The sequence below is a fragment of the Desmodus rotundus genome, chromosome 3 (genome assembly GCF_022682495.2).
Source record: "Desmodus rotundus isolate HL8 chromosome 3, HLdesRot8A.1, whole genome shotgun sequence".
NCBI lineage: Eukaryota > Metazoa > Chordata > Mammalia > Chiroptera > Phyllostomidae > Desmodus > Desmodus rotundus.
This window is the reverse complement of record NC_071389.1, coordinates 130,827,825-130,850,023: the sequence shown is the minus strand read 5'-3', so window position 1 is coordinate 130,850,023 and position 22,199 is coordinate 130,827,825. Positions and strand designations below refer to the sequence as shown.

The 22,199-nt window shown below is 35.9% G+C and overlaps 1 protein-coding gene across 1 annotated transcript in view; it reads right to left on the bottom strand.

Moving 5' to 3' along the window:
- Positions 1-17,960, bottom strand: part of PTPRQ (protein tyrosine phosphatase receptor type Q) — a 196,997-nt gene extending 179,037 nt beyond the window's left edge. Inside the window, exons 1-8 of the mRNA XM_024579714.3 lie at positions 17,796-17,960; positions 17,347-17,458; positions 16,446-16,672; positions 13,791-13,860; positions 7,634-7,833; positions 6,282-6,531; positions 4,654-4,782; positions 2,176-2,322 (exon numbers count right to left, since the gene is read on the bottom strand). Of these exons, the coding sequence (XP_024435482.2) occupies positions 2,176-2,322; positions 4,654-4,782; positions 6,282-6,531; positions 7,634-7,833; positions 13,791-13,860; positions 16,446-16,672; positions 17,347-17,458; positions 17,796-17,849 (1,189 nt within the window). The 5' untranslated portion in view covers positions 17,850-17,960. The remainder of the gene's footprint in view (positions 1-2,175; positions 2,323-4,653; positions 4,783-6,281; positions 6,532-7,633; positions 7,834-13,790; positions 13,861-16,445; positions 16,673-17,346; positions 17,459-17,795) is intronic.
- Positions 17,961-22,199: the final 4,239 nt, after the last annotated feature.

Sequence of the window (22,199 nt, the reverse complement as noted above, 5' to 3'; positions counted from 1 at the left end):
TCCACACTGGCAAAATGTTTCCCTTTAAGGACTTTCTTCATCCAAGGAAACAATAAAAAGCCACTCAAGGAGAGATGGGGGTGAATAGTGAGGGTGTGTCATGGGGGTCATGCTGCTTTTGGTCAAAAACTGCTGAAGGTCAAAAACTGCTGAACACTTAACGTGACGTATGCAGGTAAGCTTGTAAATCACCCATCATGCAATGGGCAAACGCACTGAAAGAGTCTTCAAAAAAGAAACTCACTGAAGCTGAACACAGCCTCTCACAACAATACCAGTTGGCACACTAATAAAGATGGGTTCCTAGAACATCCACCTAGCTAGAGAAGCCTATACTACAAGGGGCCCACCCTCCAGAAAATAATTCTGTTTTTGGGGGGTCCCCCCTCATATTATTTTATGAATAAAAATACAGAAATAAAGAAAGGGAAATAAGCATTTAAACGATATTCAAAATAAGCAGCATGGCATTGTCTGCGGCAGTGTGTCATCTACTTTACATTCGCTCAATACCGTAGGCCCGGAACAATGACTAATGACCACCTTGAACTGTGGATTCAGTTTAGAGTTTTGACTTGAAAGAAGACAAAAGTTTTGAATTTATTTAATTGTTTAACATAAGAACAGAAATTAGTTGGGCAGTTAGGTTGGTTGAGAAAATGCTATTGCACTCCAGCACTCTAGTCTGCTGCGGGCCAGGTCACCGTGCTGCACTGGACAGCCGCCCATAAATCTGTCTAGCTTTCTTTGGAGTGCTTAGAGCAGTTTTTAGGGGAAAACAGGGAAAAATTAAGGTCTAACTGAGAAGACATAAAGCCAAGTCTCTTTTAATAGAAACACAGTGGGAAAATTTTACTATGAAAAAATGAGAACATTTTGCTTATGAGTATCCATCATCGCTTAATCTGTGCATTGAAACTATATACACATTAGCATTTTCATTTGAAAGTGATATAAAGCATAATTTTTATGGTCTTTAAACCACAAAATATGACCAAGGTTTAACAATTTTTTGAAGTACAAAATTCCCTAATAGCTGCTGCCCTCTAATGGTCAGATACTTGAATGGCTCTATCTGATGAATGCATGCCTAATCCTGGTGTGTGTGCGTGTTCATACATGCATGTATTTTGTTCATAGCTTACTGTATGTTAGTTATCCCACAAGCAAAATCTGTAAAATTTCTGAAGTGTTAATGTGATTACAAAAAGTTATTGTATTTTTTCAGTAATTACAATCCCTAAATGTAGATGAAGACATTTAGCATGTTTGATGTAGGCCAAGAAAATTTGTTATGAAATAGTATTGTAACATTTTTTTATTTTCACACAAGGACATGCTTATTGATTTTAGAGAGAGGGGCTGGGAAGGAGGGAGAGAGAGAGGGGGGGAGAGAGAGAGAGAGAGAGAGAAACATCCATGCAAGAGGGAAACATTGATCTGTTGCCTCTCGTAGATGTCCCAGCCAGGGACCAAACCCACATCCTAGGCATCTGCCCCGACTGGGAATCAAACCCATGACCTTTCGGTTTACAGGACAATGTTCCACACTATCGTCCTGGCTGGGGTGGCAGCTGAGCCACACGAGCCAGGGCATATTGTAACAATTTCAAATACTATATTTCTCCTAAAAGTGTGATGTTTAATATATACAAATAAAAATGTTTATTTGAGAGAAATATTGTTTTAATAATTTCAGTATATGCTTGTAAATTTGTATTATGCACCCTAAGGATTCCTTACTGGCTTAAAGTACCCTTTTGATTATAAACATATTTTGTTAGAGGCACTGGGAATACATAGATACCTCTGAATATTAGTCTGTGAAAAAAATTCTGCATCAAAAAATGTGAGTTAAAAAATGTTAAATGTATTTGTTTAAGATTTCTTGAGGTTTTAGCTAATATTCATTGTGAACCCCCTGCAGTTTGCTACTGCATGTACTGGTCCCTAATCTTGCTTGATCTTCAGTCCCTCTTATTTTGAAGCAGGCTATGGCTTTAATGTTCTGATCAACATATGTTCAGAATGTACTAGGAAGTCATCTGGTAAGGAAATAACATGAATTAAGTAAACATAATCCAAATAACTTCCGATATAATGTTTAACCAATGCAATAAAATTCCCAAGCAGAACAAAAACATCTCATTAACACACTAAGGGAAATGTTTTTACCTTCCGGGGGAGTAAATATTGAAATATTTGATTTGGGTCCAATCCCTGCACTGGTTTCAGCGGCAACATACACATCATATGTTGTAAATGGTGTCAGGTTAGTGAATGCAAACTTAAGGTCTTTTGTGCTGTTGTCCAAAATCCGACCTGCAAAAAGCAAAAGATACCTGTGGATTATTTTCTCATCAAGCATGTAATCATCCTCACACGTAAGTAGAGAGCCACAGACAGGGATTAAAGTGCTAACCTGCATATGGCTTGTTACAACAATTTTTAAAGTAAATATATTTTAAACATTTAGCTTAATAGTGCATTGATACCAATTTAATTAAAACAAAGGAAATAACACGAAAATCTTCCAGTGTTTAAAATGACTTTTATTACATTACAAAGTCCTATTCAATTGCCATATTATTTCTTGACATATTTAAAAGGAATATGTTAGATTTTACCAGTATAAAAACAGTGACAATATTTTATACTCAAATTTAGTTGATTAAAATGCTAAATATTTTCATTATCGTGCACAGAAAAGTTCATTTAGAAAATATTTCTAATTTAGCTTCTGAGAAAAATTCCTTAAATAGCTGAGCATCAGAATTCCTGAAATCGTCAACTTCACCACTGAACAGTTCTTGCACCTTCTCGCTCTAGCTGAAGCCTGCTGTCCCCGGAGAAGACTGCTCCTGTTCAGCCACCGCAGTGGAGGTAGTCTGTCTTTCCCCATAGCCCTCGCAGGACTAGGCCCTTAGGCGTGGTAAGTGTTCTCCTTGCTTCTCATTACCCTAAGGCCAGTCTAGCTCCCTCCAGATAAGAGCTCACAGCTTTAAATCTCCTGCCACAATGACATCCACTAGCCCTCCTGGTTGTTGTGATCTTCTAACCCAAGGGTCCCTCCCCCTTATTCTGCATGGGGTGGCTACTACTTCAGTGCCACTTTCTTCAGGGCTACCATCTTAATTTGTGGTGACTTCAATGTCCCCAGAGTTAATCCTCAAACCACTGTGAGGTCTTTAAAACAATCTAGTCCTCCGCTCTATCTCAGTCGCTGTCTCCTGGTCCTGACTTGCTTATCACTATTACCAGTAACTGCAAATCCCCCATGATCTTCATTTCATTCAACTTTCCCTGACCATTGTTTCTTATCTCCTGTTCACTTACTCTAGAACCCTGAACCAACAATTCTTTGAGTCCAATGGAACCTCCAGTCCACCTCTCCCATTTTGTTTTGTTTGGTCTCTCACCACCTGATTTCCTGGATGTCACTGTCAATTATAATCACTGCTTTACCTAAGCCTGCAATCCCCTTGCCCTTCTCTTGTCGAAGGGAGCTGGGGAAAAACACAAAGCCACTCTGACTGATGTCACTTTATTCATCACCACATTTTAAGTGAGCCCTTAATGGTACCTAGCACCTTATTCAATTTCCAACATCAAATCACCCTCTACTCTTCTAGGGGATTATTTTATACATTCTATACCCTCCTCAGACTTCAAAAATCTTTCTGCTCCACCATCATCACTCTCAGTTGATAATTGCTTCTCACTCCATTCAAAAAATTAAGTCAATCAAAAAAGACCTGCCACAGACTCCGACCAACAGAATCACCTATCTACTAGCCTCTGTACCCAAATACTCTGCCTCACAGTCTGTTACTATGGAGAAAGCACCTGTATTCTTATCTCAAACCAATCTTTACATTTAAGCAAGAGATCTCAACTTCTGCCTACACAAAGCCAACTTCCCAGCAACTCCTGCCTTTCTTATATCCATCCCACTCAGGCACTTACCCACAGACTTCATTGTAACTGCTCATCGAGATCATTAATGACTTCCATGCTGTTAAATGTTGATAGTTACTAAATGCATCTTACTTAATTTATCAGCCTTACACAAAAAACATTACCCTGTCAATATTTTGCAAAATAATACCAAGTTTTTTTAAAAGTGTGTCTGTATGTATGGGGGAGGGGGAGGGGGTTGGGAGGAGAAGAAAAGACTACAGTTTTTTAAAGAACTGCAACTCTAGATATCTCAGAGAGTTGTCTATATTATTTTCAGAGATTTCTAATTATTAGAAATGGCTTCCTTATTCTAAGCAGAAATCTGATTTAGTGCAACCTAAGTCCATTGTTCTTCGTAAATATATCTGTAATTGCAGTAAGACCAAGTCCTCTTGTTGAAATATTTGAGGACATAAATCTCTGACACTTCTTTTTGATGGGTCATCTCTAGTTTTTTCAGCTCTTCCTCATCAAATATGGAACATGGATTGTGTTTTGCCATATTTATATTTGTTTATGGTTTTAAACAAAAAGTTCAAAGAGCCTCACCTTCTTTATTACTTTTCCATTAGTTGCTTCTATTACAGAGTCATTTAGGGATTAGGAAATTGATACTTCAAAAATTTAACACCAGTAACACATTTTATATAATTCTTTTTCCAAAAGGTAAACACAGAACCATTTAAGACTTACCTGATGGCCCATGTAATTCAACTCTATAACTAAACTTCCCGGTTACTATAGTTGGTGGGTCACATGAAATTGAAAAGGACTTTCCTGTAACGTTGCCTGTTACACAGTTTTGTGGTGGTCCTTCGGGCACTGAAATGGTCATAGGGAAAAATGAATAAATAACAGATACATATTTAAAATTTAAAATTACCTTATCTAATATAAATAATAAAAGAAAGTCAGAAACAAAAGAAAATATCACAATAACAGCCAAGGGTTTTCTTAACTTAAAAGGAATAAATTGAAGAATTTGAATGAGACATGCTGGATCATTAGATGAACTTATTTGCAACAATTACTAGTTTTATTTAATGCTGCATGTAAGTTTCATTTCCATACAGTTAAATGTAGAGTTACACTGTCCTGAAACATTTATACACAAATACATCTTGCATTCAGCAAGGCCTGGGTTCCTGGCTTGATAAACACTCGCCCCCTGGGGAACACAGGTAAAAAAGGGCAAGGAAATAACTCAACCTTCAGAATCTATTGGCAACAATCTTCACTTTTTGTGACAATATTTTTTAGTTGGTTCTGAGAAGAAATTTATAACCTACAAGTTAGAAGATTCTAATGTAACATTGGTAACCTATAAAAATAATAATGACAATTCAAAATAGTCTACTTTTCACAGATGTGTTTCTACATTTTACCCTTTCTTTTAATTGAAATGAAACATTTCAAATATTTTCAGAACAAATTTCTTGTCTACTAAATCTCACTTTGTGTGACCCTCATGAATTTTTTTTTATTGTACAAGAAATAAGGAATATGGAAGAAGGAAACGCTGTGATGCAAAGATGGTTATTTAAATCAAGATAAAACTTAAAACTTCCATATAATGAAATGACAAAAGCTAACAACTATGTCACCAGAAAAAAATACTATGTTTTAGTGAAATTACCCCAGCAGTAATAATTTCCAGTAACCTAAAACATTACAAATCACACACACATGTCTGATATGTATCCATAATACCATAATTAAATAGATTCTCATACCTAAAAACAGTATGCAGTCTTGGAATTTAGCAGCAACAATATCTAATTATGTTCATTTAATCCTAACACCACAGCCATAAGGGACTTAACTATTACAGTCTCTGTTTTGTGCATGAGGAACCTTCAGGGCAAAGAGGATACTAATAGGTATATTTTTAACTACTGTTTTTACCTGATACTGAAATGTTAATTACATGATATTTTTGCTACTGCCGGTGTTATTCTCACACTTGGTAGTAGTAATATCAGGGAGAAAAGGATATAGATGATTATAGAAGTGGTAGAAGGGAAGAGATAATTATGAAAGATTGCTGATATCACAGAATAATAAAAACGGATCTTAGAATCATACTTATTAGCTCAACAATTCTTTCTTTCAAATCTTTCTCCTTTTAGATGCTTATGTTATAAAAGAGAAATGAAATTAAAGATGCTTCAGGGGTTGTGCCTATTACCTATTATTGGGGAGAAAAGATATTGAAAGGGAAGAAATATTTTAACAAAAATATGTGTATCAAAAAAATGAAAGGCCATTCCGTAAATAATTTAACTCCCCCCCCACCACACACACACAAGAGGAAAGCACACCTGATTCTGGTGTTCTGACAATTGTACTGTCAATATAACCCGCTTCCGTTGTAACAGCAGAAACTTCAAAAAGATACGTTGTATAAGGTCTCAAATGTGTCACTACGAAACTGATGGGCTCCTTCCACACGGAGCTTATCTTGCTTCGGGCCAGCGGGCTGGACGAATACGTGGTACGTGATGGAGGTGTACCTCTACTAAGGGTTGGAGAAGGGCTGGTTGTACTCCATAAAAAAGATTCATTATTCTCCTAGTGAAAAAATGGATATCAATGGAAAAAATGGGTTATCTCTTTGTAAACATGAGAAGGGTATTTCTTTTTCCTTTATACTACAAATATGATGCTTAAATTTGAGGTATGTGTATGATTGGTTAAGATTTTAAAATATTAACCCATTTAAGTTGTGGAAAAATTTGCTAGAATTATACCCATTTATGCCTACAGTTTTAGAGCATAATACATATATATTGCATTCTTCATACCTTAATCTTTCTTATGAATAGGATTTCAAGAGGCTTAGAATAAAGGCAAAACTACAGCAAAATTATTAGAATTTTTAAAACTCATGTTACAAGTGCAAGGTCTGAAGATATGACAGGTTTCCCTACGTGCAATTTCAAGCATAGGTCACCTTCTTACTGTCACTATCAATATTTTTTCATAAGCACCCAAAACAAAAAGCACATGTTGTGTATGTGTGTGTGTGACTGTGCATGTCAGAAATATATCCTAATGTTAAAAAGATTTTGAAATTTGTAAAACTTTGAGTTTGAAAACAAAATTTTGTTTGACTGTTTCTCCATCAACATTATCATGAAGATCAACAAAATTATTGCGGGGAGAGTATTATACGGTACTTCTGGGGATTTCCCATCAATGACTGGAGCACTAACAAATTCTTCACCAAAGATATACGCAACAAAAAAATCTACTTCCACAAATGTAACCTTGATGATTCCCCTCCCCTCCCCTCCTGCCGCATCTTTTTTCTAGTGATGTCCTGCATTTTCCTACTTCAGAGCTTTAGAAGGTATCCATCACCCAGACTGTGCCCCGCAAACAACCCTTGCTGACTGGCTCCATCCAAGGCCAGGCACAAGAGCGACTCCTGTCATGAGGTCTTTGCCGAGCTCCCTAAGTGATTCTGGGGTCTTGCTCCTGAATTCTCAAACCCTTCTCTTATTCTACCTTGAATACGGCCAATTGTGTATAACATGATACTATAACCCAGTACTACAAGTAATCAAATAGCTATACTTTGGCAAAATAAATAGTATCTAGATGCTGGAAACTTCCAGATATGAGTTCAGTTAAAATTCTTGAGACACAGAAAGTGTTCCATGGTACTTACAGTACACTCTGGCAATTTCCCAGTCAAAATGTCCTCTACCCTGATTGAGACATCTTTCACGACTATCCCACTTCTAGCATGTTTGACACTAATCTTGAAACTGGTAATTTTGCCATTTGGTTGCCGAGGTAAATACCAAATCAGGTTTACTGCTGAATAGTTAAAGGCCTCGACCGTGAGATTCACCACTTTTCCTGGAGCTGGAGAAGTGAGAGAGATTAAAAGGGAAGAAAAAATACTATTAAAAAACTTAGAATGCCGTTTATATAATTTGGGGGTATTACATTTCCCATGTTATATGAAATTAAATATATAACACATTGGAAAAATATACTTGGGTAAGATATTTTGAAGTATATTTAATTAACTTTTGACTAAAATAAAGAACTAACAAGTAGGCTTATAGCGTTGTATATAAGAGGCAAATAAGCCTCTTCAGGATAATTTGATCGATACATCCATTGATAAACTATTTCAAATATGTCTGAAAAATTCAATTAATAGTTGTTTGTGAATATACAAAAAATTTTGAAAAATGAATCTCTTCTTTTAAGTATTTTGGTATTATATAAATTCCTTAGCTAATGAAGAGTTGGAAAATTGAAACAAACATCCAACCATTAGCACTAAAAAGCATTTCTGGAATATATCTAAATATCTGGTGTCTAACATAATACGTAAATCACCCAGCTGGATGTGGTTATTACATTTTGAGTTTCATACAGCCACAAAATTAACTTTCACCAGAATTCATGATACTTTGTTATTAATTATTGATAGCCTGCAATAATAATAATCTGTATTCTATCTTAATTAGGATGAGACAAACATAAGAATAGAGTGAAAGAAAATTATGCCTATTAATTTCAAAGCAAATTATGCAAAACTGACAAAGTGGAGTAAATAATCAAGAACCTTTAGAATATAGAACAAACATGACAAGTCAATGTTGAAACAAATAAAAACAAAACAAGATACCTGGGGTAAAACATAAGTAATAGTAGAGCTACAGAACAATAAAGTTCAGGTGTGCATTGTAGAAAACAATGCTAAAATATGGTTTGCAAATGGAGGCAATATAAATGATAAGAAAGTTTGGGTTTGGGAGAGAGGGCTTAATGTAAATGTGACGTAAGCAGTAGAAACTAAGAAACTTAAGGACAGCTGCATTTTAACTGAAAACAAAATAAATCAATTTGCGGAAATGATTAATCATTAATAATAGATGAAATAATGGAATTTTTTCTCCAAGGGAAACTGATGAATGGAATTATTTAAAGCTTAAGGAAAATAATGACAATATAATTATTCTCTGATACTAAAGATTAATATTTGTATTTCTTTGAGGTATATAAAACATAATAATGTAAAAGGAAAAGGGTTGTTAAATATATGATGCTATGGATTTATATGAATTAAAATGTATAATCTTTTTAAAAATTGAATATATCTGGCATATAGCATTGTGTAAATTTAAGGTGTACATTGTGTAAATTTGATACATTTATACATTGTGTTATGATTGCCAGTCAGTGGTAGTTAGCACCTCTATCACATTTCATAATTATATCATAGTACCACATTGTTATCTACATTCATTATACTGTGCACGAGATCTTTATGGCTTATTTACTACCCATCGTAAGTGTGTGCTTTAAACATCAATCGTATTCCCACACCCTCCAGTCTCCTAATAACTACCATTTTACTCTTCTTCATGAATCTGAATCACCCCTTTAAATTTCTTGTTTGTGTAAACTGTAACAATTTTTGAAGTGTGCCTTATATAGATATTAATAACAAATTACAAATTTTATGAGTTTGCCATGTATAATATCTCCCTAACAAATTAACACATGTGTTAGCCAAGCTGCCACATTTCCAAATGGGCCTTAACAACAATTGTAGGGGACTCCTTGAATGCAGACAAATTTGACTTTATAAGGTAACCAAATTTTTATTAAATTCCAAACTATGATTTCAGAATATTAATAAAAGTAGACCCCAAATATTAGATTTTTAAAATTAATTACATAATTGCATCACTTTAACAACACTTAGTGAGAAAAAGGATATTTTTATTAACTTGTTTTAAATTAGTTTTGTCTCAATAAAATGTGTGTACATTTTCCTTTTGTGACTTCATAGTGCCTGAAGACTGATTCTGGCCTTTTTGTTGATAGATCTTGTTCTTATTTTAAATATTCTAGTTTCTACTTCTACTTCTGGACTTTTATGCATCATAATCCCACAATGTTGATTTTTATAGGTGAATTTATCCATCTTCATCTAAGTGAAAAGATTTGATACTGAAGTACCAAAAATGTTCTGTTTAACAAGTCATCTCATCTTTCAGATAAGCATCTTCCAACACATTGAGGATATATCTAGACTAGTGACATACATAAATATACAAGCACATGAGTTACCTATAACTTGTGTATACTATACTAAACATACATTTATTGAGCCAGAAAACAACTGTACATATTGAATACAGAAACTTTTAAAAGTACTTTCCTGCATTTCTAAGGATCCACTAACTTGGGAATGAAGATGCAAGAGATATTTCTAATATTGTAAAGCCAAAATAAATTCTATATTTACTGGAAATAATGCTGCATGGAAGTTTAAAAGTTGAGCTATTGTGCTACCGGATGGAATATTCGCTCAGTGTAGTATAACTGGTTACCTTGTACACTCTTCCTAACAGTAGTTTTATTTGTGGGGAAAGAAATTACTTCTGATTAAACAATAATAAATGCACATAAATTTTCCTTAAATTTGGGTTCTATGTAGCATAAAGAATAAAAGGGGTATTTGGTGAACAAATTGGATCATTGATGTAATTAAATTTAGATTTACATTACATTTTTTACCTCTTTACATTTACCAAAAAAATGAAAGATGTAGCAAGAATTATATCATTATGTAGTTTGCCCAAGAACACACAGCAAATGAGAAGAGACACCTATACCAAGATTATTTTCACTAAACCTACAGGTTCCCTAGTTTTTCTCGATCATAATTTTCCAAGGGAATTAATATCTCTAAAAAGTGTGTAAGTTAGCATAAGTATGTAGCATATAAAGTTCAAAAAGAAGATCAGTGTGGCTGGAGCAGATGGAGGAAGGAAGGATGGTAAGAGATGAAGTCTGAGAGAGGAAAGAGCATACAGAGCACTGTAGGACATGGGAAGGACTTTGGGTCTGATTCTGAATGATACAGAAGCCATGTTGGGAAGAGAGAAGTAACATAGCCTGGTTTATGTTTCAAAGGATGACATAGCTCTTGTAAAGAGAGTAACTGTAGGCATATAAATTGGAAACAAGAAAACCAGTAAAAAGACTTTCAATTGTTCAGGCAAAAAACCATAATAGATTGATTAATTAGCAGCAGGGGTGAGATTAATACATTTTAATACGTTTAAATACATTTAATGCATTTAAATTTAATAAATTTAAATACATTTTGACATAGTGCTGGCAGGATTTGCTCAGTATACTGTGAGAGCCAATGTTGACTTTAAGAGACTACCAGTCAAGATGGCAGCATGGGAAGATGGCTCACCTCCTTGTACAACCACAATAAAATTAGAACTAACATATAGAACAATCATCACTCAGAACTGACAGAAATCTAGTTGAATGGAAGTCTGACAACTATGGAATTGAAACCACATCCATCCAGACTGGTAGGAAGGGCACAGACACAGAACAGACTGGTCTCACACCACATGTGGTGGATAAAAATTTGGGAGGGATACCACAGGAGTGAGGAGTCCCAGCCCCATACCAGGCCCCTCAGCTCAGGGTTCCAATGCCAGGAAGTTAAGTCCCCACAAATTCTGGATGCAAAAACCAGCTGGGATTGAGTGGGTGGAAGAAACTTCTGGAGCCCCAAGCATTTCCTCTTAAAGAACCCACACATGGACTCACCTACTCAGACTCATTCCTTCTGGAATCAGGTGCCAGGGAGGCAGCTTGAGGGACACCAGTGGCATGCAGGGGGAGGCTGAGGTGTCTGGCATCAAGGGTAACAGAGGCCATTGTCTCCTTTCTGGGCACCACACCACCACCAGAGCCGGCAGATGGGTGCCATATTTAAGAATCCATCTACCCGGCTAATACTGTTTGACCTGCCTTGGAGATCCCCAGAGACTTCGCCCTACCCAACTTACTGGCCCACGCAAGCTGCTTTTCCATATGAACAAACAAGCAGCAACTGGCCTCAGTGAGCCCCAGGTTCAGAACTAGCAGCCTAGATTCACAGCTTGGATTTGCCTAGAAATCTCCAAGCTCAGCACAAGTAGCACCTATCTCAGATTGCTTTATAACTAAGGCAGGATGGCCCCAGGCAAAACAGGTGGGAGCTGATCTTGGCCTGTACCACCTGGGAAATCCCAGAGCCAACGCACCCAGTGGACCCCTACAGACCATATCAGAGCACCACCACCCTGCCCTTGCACAGCTGATCCTCCATGGATGGTGGAGGTTGGTGGTTAAGTGGTCACAGACAGTGCTTGTAGCTGGCTGGCCTGGGTAAATACCTCCCATTGATCTGCCAATAGTAACCAAGGCTCAACTACAAGCAGCAGGTGTACTCAGTCCACATGGAGGGGGCACCTTGAGTATCCAGCTTGAGTGATAAGGAAGGCTGTGCCACTGGAACCTACAGGACGCCTACTACATTAGAACACACTACAAAGACTCAGAGTCAAAGCAGCTCTAAGTAATACATAGAAACAAACACAGGGAGGCTGCCAAATGAGGAAGCAAAGAAACATGGCCCAAAAGAAAGGGCAGATCAAAACTCTAGAAAAAGAGCTAAACAAAATGGAGATAAGCAGTCTATCAGATGCAGACTTCAAAACAGTGGTTATAAGGATGCTCAAGGAACTTCATGAGGACCTCAACAGCATAAAAAAGATCCAGTTAGAAACAAAGGATACACTAATTGAAATAAAGAACAATTTACAGGAAAACAACAGTAGAGTGGATGAAGCCAAGAATCAGATCAATGATTTGGAACATAAGGAAGCAAAAAACAACCAATCAGAACAACAAGAAAGAAAGAGAATCCAAAAAATGAGGATAGTATAAGCAGCCAGTGGGACACTTTAATTCAACATTTGCTTCATAGGGGTGCCAGAAGGAGAATAGAAAGAGCAAGAAATTGAAAATCTATTTGAAAAAATAATGAAAGAAAACTTCCCTAATGTGGTAAAGGAAATAAGCACGCAAGTCCAGGAAGCACAAAGAGTCCCAAAGAAGATGGACACAAAGAGACCCATGCCAAGAAACATCATAATTAAAATGCCAAAGGTTAAAAATAAAGAGATGGGAGGGGGGATACAGGAGAATGGGTGAGAGGTGAGGGAGTTAAGAAGTACAAATAGGTAGTTACAGAACAGCCATGGGGATGTAAAGTACTAAATAGGAAAAGGAGTAGCCAAAGAACTTACACACATGACCTGTGGACATCAACAAGTGTAGGGATTGCCTGAGGGAGTGAGGGGTGCTGGGTGGAGGGGAGCAAAACAGGGAAATCAGGATAGCTGTGATAGCATAGTCAATAAAATATAATAAAAAATGATGACTTCAAGATTTTTCCTCTCTGCCCCTGGAAGACTGGAGGTGTCTTTAAAATGGTTTGGTAATGACTACATGTTGTGTATAATATGATAACTGTCAAAATCCATATTTCCAAAAATTTAATGTTGTGAAAGTGCCTATGATTTGATGTTAACAGAAAAATGCAGGATATAAATTTGCACAAGTGGCACATGCCTACTTTCATCATATACAGTTATATAGAAATATATTCACAGGAAGGAGCGGGAAGACCAGCCAGAAATGCACCAAAGTGATAATAGGATTTTTTGTATAACAGGGCAATGGATAATTTTCATTGCATATTTTTTATTTTTGTGTTTTTTTGAGTTTCCTAAGATAACAATGCTTTTAAAATCAGAAATAACAACATATATTTTAATGAATAAATTAACTACCTAAGAAGATTCTGAAGTAATTAAATGGTCATGCTGTTGAAAATTTTATGCATTTTAGCATCATATTTTTATTAACACCCTTATTTATTTGAAATTACAAAAACTCATAACTAAGTTAATTTAGAATAAATGATTTAGGATAATTACCACTTTCTGCAGTTTGGAAGAGGAATGGGTCACTAAACACTCCAATGCCAGCACTGTTTTCAGCAGCAACCTAGAGTAGATCAAATGAATTTATGTTCAAGCTTTTTACCTTATAATTAATCAGAGTCTGAAATAATAAAACTTTGACTTGTCTTTTTATTTAGAAACTGATAAAAAATATATTTCCCTCTAATTCCTACAATATTCCCAAAGTGTAAGGCACATATGGAGCTAGGCCATATTTTCATTCCCCCTAAGGATATATTTGCAGCATATTTGGATTCAACAGATTTCTCATATTCCTAATGGAAAAATTAATAAGTTTTATAGTCTATTAACAGTAATTGTAACAATTACTATTTATGGGCAACTTCTATGCACTAGTGAATCTTCAAGCAACTTTACAGATATCATTTTGATTAAGTCGCATAATCAAAACAAGAGGTTTTGTTGTCAACAATTTATAGATGAGCCCTGGCCAGGTGGTTGGAGTGTCATCCCGTACACCGAAATGTTGCAGCTTCAATACCTGATCAGGATGCATACGGAAGGCTGCATTGGTGTTTCTCTCTCTCTCTCTCTCTCTCTCTCTCTCTCTCTCTCTCTCTCTCTCTCTCTCCCTCTCCCCACTTCCTCTCTCTCTCAAATCAATAAACATGTCCTCAGGTGAGGACTAAAAATAAAATTTATAGATGAGAAAACTGGTTGAGAGAGGTCAAATAACTTGCCTGAAGTTATACAGGAATAAGACCCAGAATTCAGTTGAATTGTGCTTATTTTTAAAGCTCAACCTCTTTCCACTATAGTCGCTCTGTGCAAGACACAATAGTCATTTCTGTAACTAATGCGAGACGATGGCTATGGTATCTGGCTTTAGAGTTTACAATTTAATCAGGCAAATAAATACTCAGGAAAACAATTTTTAAATAAGTAGGTCTAATGAATCATTTAGACTAAGGATTCTAGAATTAAAAGATGGAAATGTCCTTTTTTACTTGGATAGCTCATCAAATAAACTAGAGTAGGCAGAGAAAGTATCATAAAGAGACCAACACTCTTAAGTTCTTCCAAATGCCAATAGTGAAGTCAGGCAGTGTTGGTTTAAACTGCAGCTCTACCAACTCCCAGATGAGTAGATTTAGTCAATTAACTTAATTGTTCTAAGTCACACTCCTCTTTTCCTTGAAGTGGGAATGATAATGTATCTATGTCATAGGATTGTTCCTAGGACTAGACTAAACGAAATAACACAGGAAATGTACTTAATGGGATTTTCCCTTTGTCGTGTAGATTTGATGCCTGTATGTGAAGATACTGAATGTACCATGCCAAATACCCTTTGGGGTTCTTTAATGGTTAACATGTATTGGAACAGTGTACAGGACACAACAATGATTTATAAAGGGTGGGATGAAAAGAAGAATAAGGGCTTCCCAATAGGCCTGAAATAAGAGAATTCAAAGGAATAAAAATTCAAACTCCATAAAAACAGATCTAAGTGGAACTAGGTTGGCCAAATCACCTTTCTGTCGGCAATAGCATCTTATATCACATCAAAATTTAATCTTTATTTATTACCTATAACAGGATACTTTAACATATAAATTAATCTTAATATGTTCTTGTTAACAGAAAACATCTGTAGTTTGTCATTTTCAGATGCCAGTTACTAAAAGGTTTCCTACTCTTTAACCCATGTCTCTACAATGAAATCGCCATCAACAACCGGATTTTGATCTCTGCATCGGCAGAAGTTTGCTTTTTACTTCCTCATTTGGGAGACCCCTGCTATTGGTACATGCTCTGCAGGTCTCGTTATGTTTTTTGATTCCTCAAATAGGCATGCTTCTAATAGGAGAAGCCCTCCAGGGAAACCCTCTCTTTTCGTCACTTTTGAACATCTAGAAGGTCACCCCAGCTATGTATGATTACATATTTATATAGTTCTTATAGATTTTTCTCAACATTCAGTTATTTACAGAGCTCAAAGAACATTTTCATGTTATGCTGAAAACAGAGAAGAGCAAGAAGCTATATGCACTCTTTACCACCCCCTGGAGATTTCACAGATACCCCTTAATTGTAAACATTTTCACACAACCTAATTTAGGATGGTTCTTTATAGGTCCTTATTTATGTAATTTTTAAATAAGATGTTAAGTTTTGTATATTAAATATTGTAAAGGACTAAAATTTTTTATAAGCACAAACATACAGTACATTATCCAGCAATACTGGTGAATGGAACTGATTTGAATTATTGTTCTTTGAGACACTAGCTCATTTAGGAACTTTCATTCCAGTATCCAAAATTTCAATAACAGACATGCAAATACAATAGGATTAAGAGAAAAATAACAAAGTTGACTCTTTGATTTTAATAAAAAAGTAGAATATTTTCACTTATATAGCCTAAATTATTTAATGTAAATGTGATTTTTTTCCTTGAAAAAGTCACTAAGCTAATGCTTTTTAAAATAGATAAATTACATAAATGCACATAAATGTTCAATTAATAAGGCCACGACTTAGCTGATCATTCTTAAGGCACTTGTTCTGTCCAGCTATAAAGGCTTGACCAGGTGGGAAAAGCTGCTTCAGTTTTAAAATAGGTGAAATATTTTAATACTAAGTAACTACTAACAACATAATTACCTTGATTTCATATGTTGTTCCAGGATTAAGATTAGTCAGAAGAACTTCCAGACTGTCCGGCTTTGCTCTCACTTGTGTATATACTGCTTGCATCCATGGACAAACTTCCTTGTACTTCACAACGTAGGACAGAATCCGTCCATTTGGGTTAGGTGGTGTGTTCCAAGACAGAAGAATCCCAGCAGAGCCCACTCTTTCTCCTGCTAGGAAGACTGGAGGCCCTGGTTCTATTTATTTTTAAAAAACCATGTTGTTAAAAGGTGAAACAATTATTGTGTTTTCACAATCATAAGTAAGAAAAGTATTTACAAATGTAGACTTTGAGGCTCCCAAAGACCAATGGTCTCTTGAATGTGAGTTTATCCTCCCTAGAACTTTGCTAACAAAAAAAAATAAGAAGAAGAAGATTAAGTGCTTTGGGGAATACCAAAAGCATTCTTTTACAATAATGTAAAAAATGAAGTGCTACTAAATACTACATTCCAAATGTACTTGTGATGCCAGATTATTTTCTAAAGAAACTTAACTTGTGCCAGACTTACACACAAAAACTGAGAAAACAAGATATAGTCTTCTAAACTGAATAATTCTTTCCTAGCAAGTATAATGAGTTTATTTTCAGGCTCTGTATCATTTAAATATTACCATTAAGAGTCTCTGACCTGTTTCACAAGCAAGTATAAATTATCTTTAGTCTTTGAAAGAAAATGAAGCTAAAGAACCAGTAAAATGCAGCTTCTAAACAGGTCACTTTCTTAAGTTTCCATTTTGCTTTAATTACCACACTGTTTTCATGTGTGTAATGCACTTATCGCTAATATAAGGATCTTCATCCAGTAGATCTATACTGGCTCCAAATACTTCAGAGAAAAAAGAAAGGTAATTGAAAGCAAGTACTCACTCGTTACATTTGTTGTCACTGTTCTACTAGCAGGTGAGCTGTATGTTGTAGCAGAAATGGAAGAGATGGTTACATCATATCTAGTACCAGGAAAAGCATTAGAAACATCAACCTAGAAAACCAAAAACAAGCAATTGCAACAAAACTTTTCCTGAAAAACAAGACAGCTAAAATAATGAATCTATCACAATTAGAAAAATAAAGTAATTTTACTGTATAACTCTATAGTTTAAAATATCACAAGTGTCAGAATATTATAAAATATAAATATATTCTACCATGTAACTATTCACCAAATAAAAACTTACAAAACATACTACATTATCAAACGCTAAATCAACATTTCTATCTATGCTAGTTCATTGTCACAAGAAACAACTATTTAAGAGTCTTAGAAAACCTATAGCCCATTGCTTAGCCCTGGTTTTTTAAAAGTGTGTATGAAATACCTGTGTCTCTGAAGTTCCAATAAAAACTAAAAAAAAAATGATAAGAATATCCATCGTTATTACATTTTTCAGGCAGTGGAATCACATTGATGGCTCTAGAGAGAAATGTTGCCTGCATTAATGATTTAAAGACAGATCCTCCTGGCAAGTACACAATTAATGAGCCTGGATTACTCAATAGCTCTGCCCTTTCTGTGTTAAACTATTCATGAACTCTTGGATGGCTGGCTGTAGGTTCAGGGTAGACTTAAAAAAAAAAAAGGCACAGACGTTTCTAAGGTAACAGTCCACCGACGCCGAAACTTACAGTCATCAATTCGGCAGCAGTGCTTTCGTCTTCATCGTAGGCTTTTAAAAACTCTCAAAGGAGTAAGTTTTCGTGGTGCGTGAGTTTCATAAAGAACTTTCTTATTAGGACCAAGTATAAATACAAGTTGGCTCAGCAAGTATGATAATGAAAACTGTACCTGATACCCTCCACCTCCAAGATCTTCGATAGTAACAAAGCCGCTGTCGGGAACCAGACCCACGCGAAACCCGTCCACGTGGCCAGAGGGCAGGCTCCAGAGCAGAGAGAAGGAATGTGCGGAAATATTGAAGGCTTTAAGTTTCTCGGGTTTTTCCGGTTCTCATATAGAAAAACAGAGGTTTGAAGTAGTTATTCTCTTAAAGCTTCAAATTAAAAATGAAAATCAATAGTCTAAGGGTCAGGTTTCAAACTAATCACATTGTTAGGAAGCACTGAGTCTATTAAATTATGTCTAGCCTGATGGAGGTCTCGGGCATATATACCTTTAACAAGAACCAATTTTTAAATTATAAGGATCAGAAGTAATGTATTGACTTAGGTATCTGTTTCTGGGATATTGTTTACCTACTAAAATCTGTTGGCGGACCAGAATGTTTTTAAAGTTAGTTTCTAATAGAAAAATTGAAACATTTAATAGCAAAGTAACTACAAACTATTTATCCAATTACCTGGATATTTACAAAATGGAAGACAATTGGGAAAATATATAACCAAAATATGCCAAATTTTTAAAGGGTGAGAAATTCTGATAAATATTCAGTTAAGTGTTTCCTTTAAAGGAAAGCTAAGTTTTCATATAAGAGAGGAAATATGATAGTTTTTAAACATTAAGTCCTAAGTCTCCTAGCTATTTCAACCCTATGTTTCTACCTTTGCTTCCTCTGTTTCCAAAGTTTTGCTCATGCTGCCTGTACCTCCTTGAAGGGAGTTTTGTACTTAAAGTTCTTATTGGTTGCCAGTGAATCAGGTTTTCCCTCTGCCTCCTCTTTAGAGCAGAGTCCAGACGAACACTGCGTGGGAGGGAGAGAAGCCGTGGAGTCAAGCGTGTGAACAGCATACCTGATACAGACCCAGTTTAACACTATTTCCAAAGGAAAGGAAGAAAGGAATCCGGAATCAAGAATTAGACTCCACTTCTCATTTTAAAGCCCTGCTTACCAGAGTTGATTTGAAATGGATATAATTTTTTAAATGTACAATTCCCAGCAAAACTGATAATGGCACATTGCATAAAATAGAAACCTTAATTTAACTTCTCTTTTAGAAGGGAAGAGAGGGAGTTACTTTTAGAATGATTTTTCTTTATCGCCTTTGAAAACTTTGTTTAATGCTTGTAATGATTCCCTAGTACCTAAAACTGCTACCAATCAATCAACTTCCCCCAAAGCTGCAGTCGTTCCTCGGCATCATCTCCAAATTGTCCGTGTTGTGAGCACTGCAGTTTTATAATAACTCTTTAGAAATATTGTAAAGCCAAGGTCAAAGATCAAAGAAACACCTAGTTTATGATGGGTATAATTCCTTTGTGGTCCATAGTAGCTGCTGGCATTTTTCCAGATCATTCTGCACACAGACCTATGTCCTGGGCATACCGGTGTACTGAGGCTTGAGAAACAGCTTGATTCTCCTCACCATCTCACACTAAAATAACCAAAAGTCTAACGTGACAAAAGTCCAATTAATACTACTACCACTTACTGGTTTATATGAGGGCTAATACTATTTCTTCAAGGGTCCCGGAAAATGACTGATATCCATGAAGTCTTTGGCAAGAAGCTAGAAAAGACCTCAGCTGAGACTTTGGAAGAAAAAGGAAGCCGCGAGACGTGAAGGTCTGTTTACTGAGATGGTGGTGAGATAGGATGTAGTTTCCTAGACTGTGGTTTGCGGTTACACACTGAAGAGCTCTTGGCCAAGGAAGAAGAGTGTCTCACCAAGAGCAGGAAGAATATATTTGTCTGGAAATTTGCCAATCTGATCAGGAGGGAAGGCCTGAAAACTTCAAGACAGTTTGGTAAAGACCTTTCAAAGCAGGGTGGATAGAAGCATTTGGAGTAACTGAGAAAAGCCAGCCTAAGTTTCTGGGGTCACGTAAGAAGGAGAAATAGCCTGGTGATCATACAGGCCATGATAACGATTTTCTTTTTTTTCCTTAAATACAATGTGAATCCATTTTTAAAATTTTAAGTAGGAAATCAATATGACTTTTTTTTTAGTTTTAAAAGATTACTTTGGAATGGTATATGATTAATGCATGATTTGGAGAGAGGCGAAAATGACAGTGGGAGGCCAGCTGGTGGGCTATTGTGGCCCTCTGGGTGAAGGGGAGCGAGGCCTCCCTCTGCAGAAGGTGGCTGCGGTGGAGCAACAATGTTTAAGTCGGGGGGAAGGGTGCAGCTTTCTTATACGAGCTGAAGATTCAGTCAACTGAAAGCAGACCCTATGATGAATATACGATTTGTACTTCATAGAATTTAGTATCTCAAAAGGTAGGAGAATATGAAACAAAAATATTACTCTCTGTTGATTGGGAAAAATATCACTGTCAACTTAATTGTTACTGAACAATAAAAACCAGAGGTGGGTATGTTTGGAGTTTTTGCGGGTTTTTTTAATCACACTGGGTTCAATTTAATGAGGGCTAGCAAAAGGAATTCAAGGCTTAGTTTGATATTTTTTAGACCATAGTTTCCCAAAACTTAACCTTCAGAACTCTAAATCCTTAGAATTTAACAGACGCCCTGTGATCAAACCACTGTGTCAAAGAATTCCTTTTTTTTAATACGTTAAGCAGTTTTCTTTATTGCAGGATACCTCACAGACTTAAATATGCTTAAGAATGTCTTTATGATTCTCTAAAGCAAGTACTGTCCAATAAAAATGTAATATGAGTCTCACTAAAAAAGTAAAGAGAAAGATGGAAAATTAATTTTAATATTTTATTTAACCCAATATATCAAGATATCATTTCATATAGAATCAATATAAAATTATTGAGATGGTTCATTTCTTTCATGCTGTCTTTGAAATCCCATGTGTCTTTCACACTTACAGCACATCTGAATGTGAACTCACCACATTTCAAGACTCAATACTCACATGTTGCTAATCACTACACATTAGTGCCGTCTAAAGCATCTCCCAACTTTCCCCTTGGCATTTCAGTAAATTCACCTAAACTGCATTTTGAGAAAATGAGAAAAAATAACAAACAGAGATAGGATCCCATGATTGGTGTCTGTAACAAAAAATAGCTCAAAAGAGTTGGGAGAACATCAAAAACAAAATTCTGATACAAACTATGGTACTTAAACCTTTGAGAAAGAGAGTGAATACAGATTCTAAATGGCAGAGTGTGGTACATAGAAAGCTCCTCAGTAGATTCTGACTCCTAAAAGAGTATATACAAAGTGAGACCAAAATGTTATGTAGCTTGGAATTCTCACAAAAGTTGCACAGACCTATCAAGACAGTATCAAGAAAACAAAAGTCTACAATGAATAGTTTTTAAAAAATAAAATGTGAACCCTTTAAAAGGTTTCCTTACCTTTATTATTAACTTTTACTACTTCCTGTCTAGGAACACTGCATATGCTAAGCTCTGAATATCTCATTTTAAACTTTTCATGATCAAATCATAGGTTGGGCATAACATATACTATGGCTGAAGAGATACTAATGCATTGGACATAAAAAATAAGAACTAACTCTAACCAAGTATATGATACATTGTGCACCATGCTAAGCACTCCCACACATTGTTTTATGTAGCAGTCATAACAATTCACAAGTAGACGCCATTATTATTGCCATTTTAAAATGAGAAAATTGAGAAACAAAGGATTTAGGTAACTTCTTGAAGGTCTCAAAGCAAACAAGTGAATGGTAGAGCAGGATTTAGACCCAGAACAACAGCTTCAGAGCTCAAGCTCAATTAACATTGTGAATCCTAAACTGGAAATGAACCTCGATCACCCAGGTAGGCCCAATCTAAACACACAAGTAGAAGGCAACTTAACGCACAGGCAAAAGTGGAAGAGAAAGAATTGTGAGATGTGATGGGAAAGAAGGCAGCAGCGAGCTGAAGCATGCGT